Source organism: Wasmannia auropunctata, unplaced genomic scaffold, assembly GCF_000956235.1.
Source record: "Wasmannia auropunctata unplaced genomic scaffold, wasmannia.A_1.0 LD335999.1, whole genome shotgun sequence".
Taxonomy (NCBI): Eukaryota; Metazoa; Arthropoda; class Insecta; order Hymenoptera; family Formicidae; genus Wasmannia; species Wasmannia auropunctata.
The window spans coordinates 490,218-491,772 of NW_012026891.1; the positions used below are offsets into that span (position 1 = coordinate 490,218).

The following is a 1,555-nucleotide window of genomic DNA, read 5'->3' on the forward strand; positions in this document are numbered from 1 at the left end:
TGATCCCCAAAGATAGGTTCTCCAATTGCATAGCTTCGTAATTGATGTAGTGTGCAGTGACACCAATATAACTTCTAGTATTGAACGGCTCTGTCCAGATATCTGTAGTTAAGCAAAGGTGATCGACCTTCGAAAGCATGGTCTTAATTTTTGAACTAAACAGCTCATACTTTTCATCCATCCGCTTTGTAATAGTTTTACGACACGGCACAGTATATAGAGGTGCCACGATACTTAAAAGGCTTCTAAATCCTTTGTCTTCGACTATCGAGAATGGTTGTCTGTCTACTGCTATCATATACAGGATGGCGTTCGTAATTTTAAATGCCATACTACCACCATCTAAAATAATAAAATTTAAATAAAACATGACATGTTTAGAAATATTCTTTATATGCAACTTCTAGTCAAAATTACCAATGTATGTTTTCATTTTGTGGAATGCTTTGATGATGGATGGCTGCTTTTGAGCGATGATGGATGGCGATGTTGAGCGAATTAAGGCAGGGATTTCTTCTTCTGATATACACAATGGGGTACATGATCTTGATCGTCTAGATTGTGTACTTGTCGAGGTTGATGGTGAAGGCGAATTAGGTTCAACCGGTGTAGGATCGTCTTCAGATTCTTGATTGATAGATGTTGGCGTATCACAAATTTTTTTTTGTGCAGAACTATCTTCAGAATCAATGTGTCCTGGATGAATTCGCCGTAGGTGGCTAGTCATATTAGTCGTATTTCCGTGATTTTTGTATACCTTTAGACACAAGGTACATTGTACTGAAGTTTCGTTGTATTTCTTAAAAAATTTATGTACGAAACTTCGTTTTCGTTTAGAGCTTGAGTCGGACATTTTGCTGGAATAAGATCAATAGTTAAATAAAATCAATACAATTTATATTACTTTCTTAGAACGTTAGTAATATATTGCAGCAATTTTGCAACGTTGTTGCAAAGTGTGACTATATGAAGTACAGCTTCAATAATAAAAAAAATTATTTTATTATCTTAATTTGAAATTAATAATATAATAGATACAATAATACTTACGCGAACAATAACGCAATGAAATCTCTCTCTGAGTTGTACGTAATAGGTCACTTACAATATCGCTTTCTGTGATTTTTTCTATTCTACACAGTCGTAGATCGAGAAGGAAATATTTGTAAAAAAAAGATATTTGTAATTATGCGTTATAACCTCCTTTTGCCATAATACGATTCAATTCTGATTCGTATTTACATGAAGCTTATGAATGTTTAGAATCTTTTTGATTAGTTTTAGATTATGTTAAATTATGCAGCGAATGCAGCAATAGGAACAAAATTGTAAAGGTTCGAAACAGCTCGAAACACCCGGTTCAAGTAAGTGGTTGAGCGACAATAACGATCACGTGATCATGATGTAACATGCACGATAATATTTAGGTTGCGTTCGGAAAAGTCACCCGAGTGTTCCTTGTTCAACATTCAGTGAACAAGAATATGATACGCAGGAGCAGTCGGGTGACGTTTCCAAATCTTAGGGCGAATTCACACCTTGACAGAAAAGCGGA

At 35.1% G+C, this 1,555-nt stretch overlaps 2 protein-coding genes across 3 annotated transcripts in view; both read right to left on the reverse strand.

Annotated features, from left to right (window-relative positions):
* LOC105453460 (histidine--tRNA ligase, cytoplasmic) overlaps nt 1–1,555 on the reverse strand; it is an 8,345-nt gene that overhangs the window by 5,461 nt on the left and 1,329 nt on the right. The gene's annotated exons all lie outside the window — the stretch shown is intronic.
* On the reverse strand, nt 16–1,398 carry LOC105453459. 2 transcript variants are annotated; one of them, XM_011695434.1, is made up of 4 exons: nt 1,051–1,398; nt 418–857; nt 171–342; nt 16–102 (listed from the first exon to the last, which is right to left on the reverse strand). In XM_011695434.1, the coding sequence occupies exons 2-4, from the start codon at nt 851–853 to the stop codon at nt 75–77; spliced, it is 636 nt and encodes a 211-aa protein (XP_011693736.1). In that variant the 5' UTR covers nt 854–857; nt 1,051–1,398; the 3' UTR covers nt 16–74. The 2 variants fall into 2 exon arrangements, with proteins under 2 accessions (XP_011693736.1, XP_011693738.1); XM_011695436.1 differs by having other exon boundaries at nt 17–90.

What these genes read in the sequence shown, in the direction of transcription:
- LOC105453459 (XM_011695434.1), bottom strand. Translation starts at nt 853, where the DNA reads ATGTCCGACTCAAGCTCTAAACGAAAACGAAGTTTCGTACATAAATTT. An exon ending in CAAAATGAAAACATACATTG is followed by an intron (nt 343 to 417) that starts GTAATTTTGACT and finishes TTATTATTTTAG; the next exon opens with ATGGTGGTAGTATGGCATTT. An exon ending in ACAAAGCGGATGGATGAAAA is followed by an intron (nt 103 to 170) that starts GTATGAGCTGTT and finishes GCTTAACTACAG; the next exon opens with ATATCTGGACAGAGCCGTTC.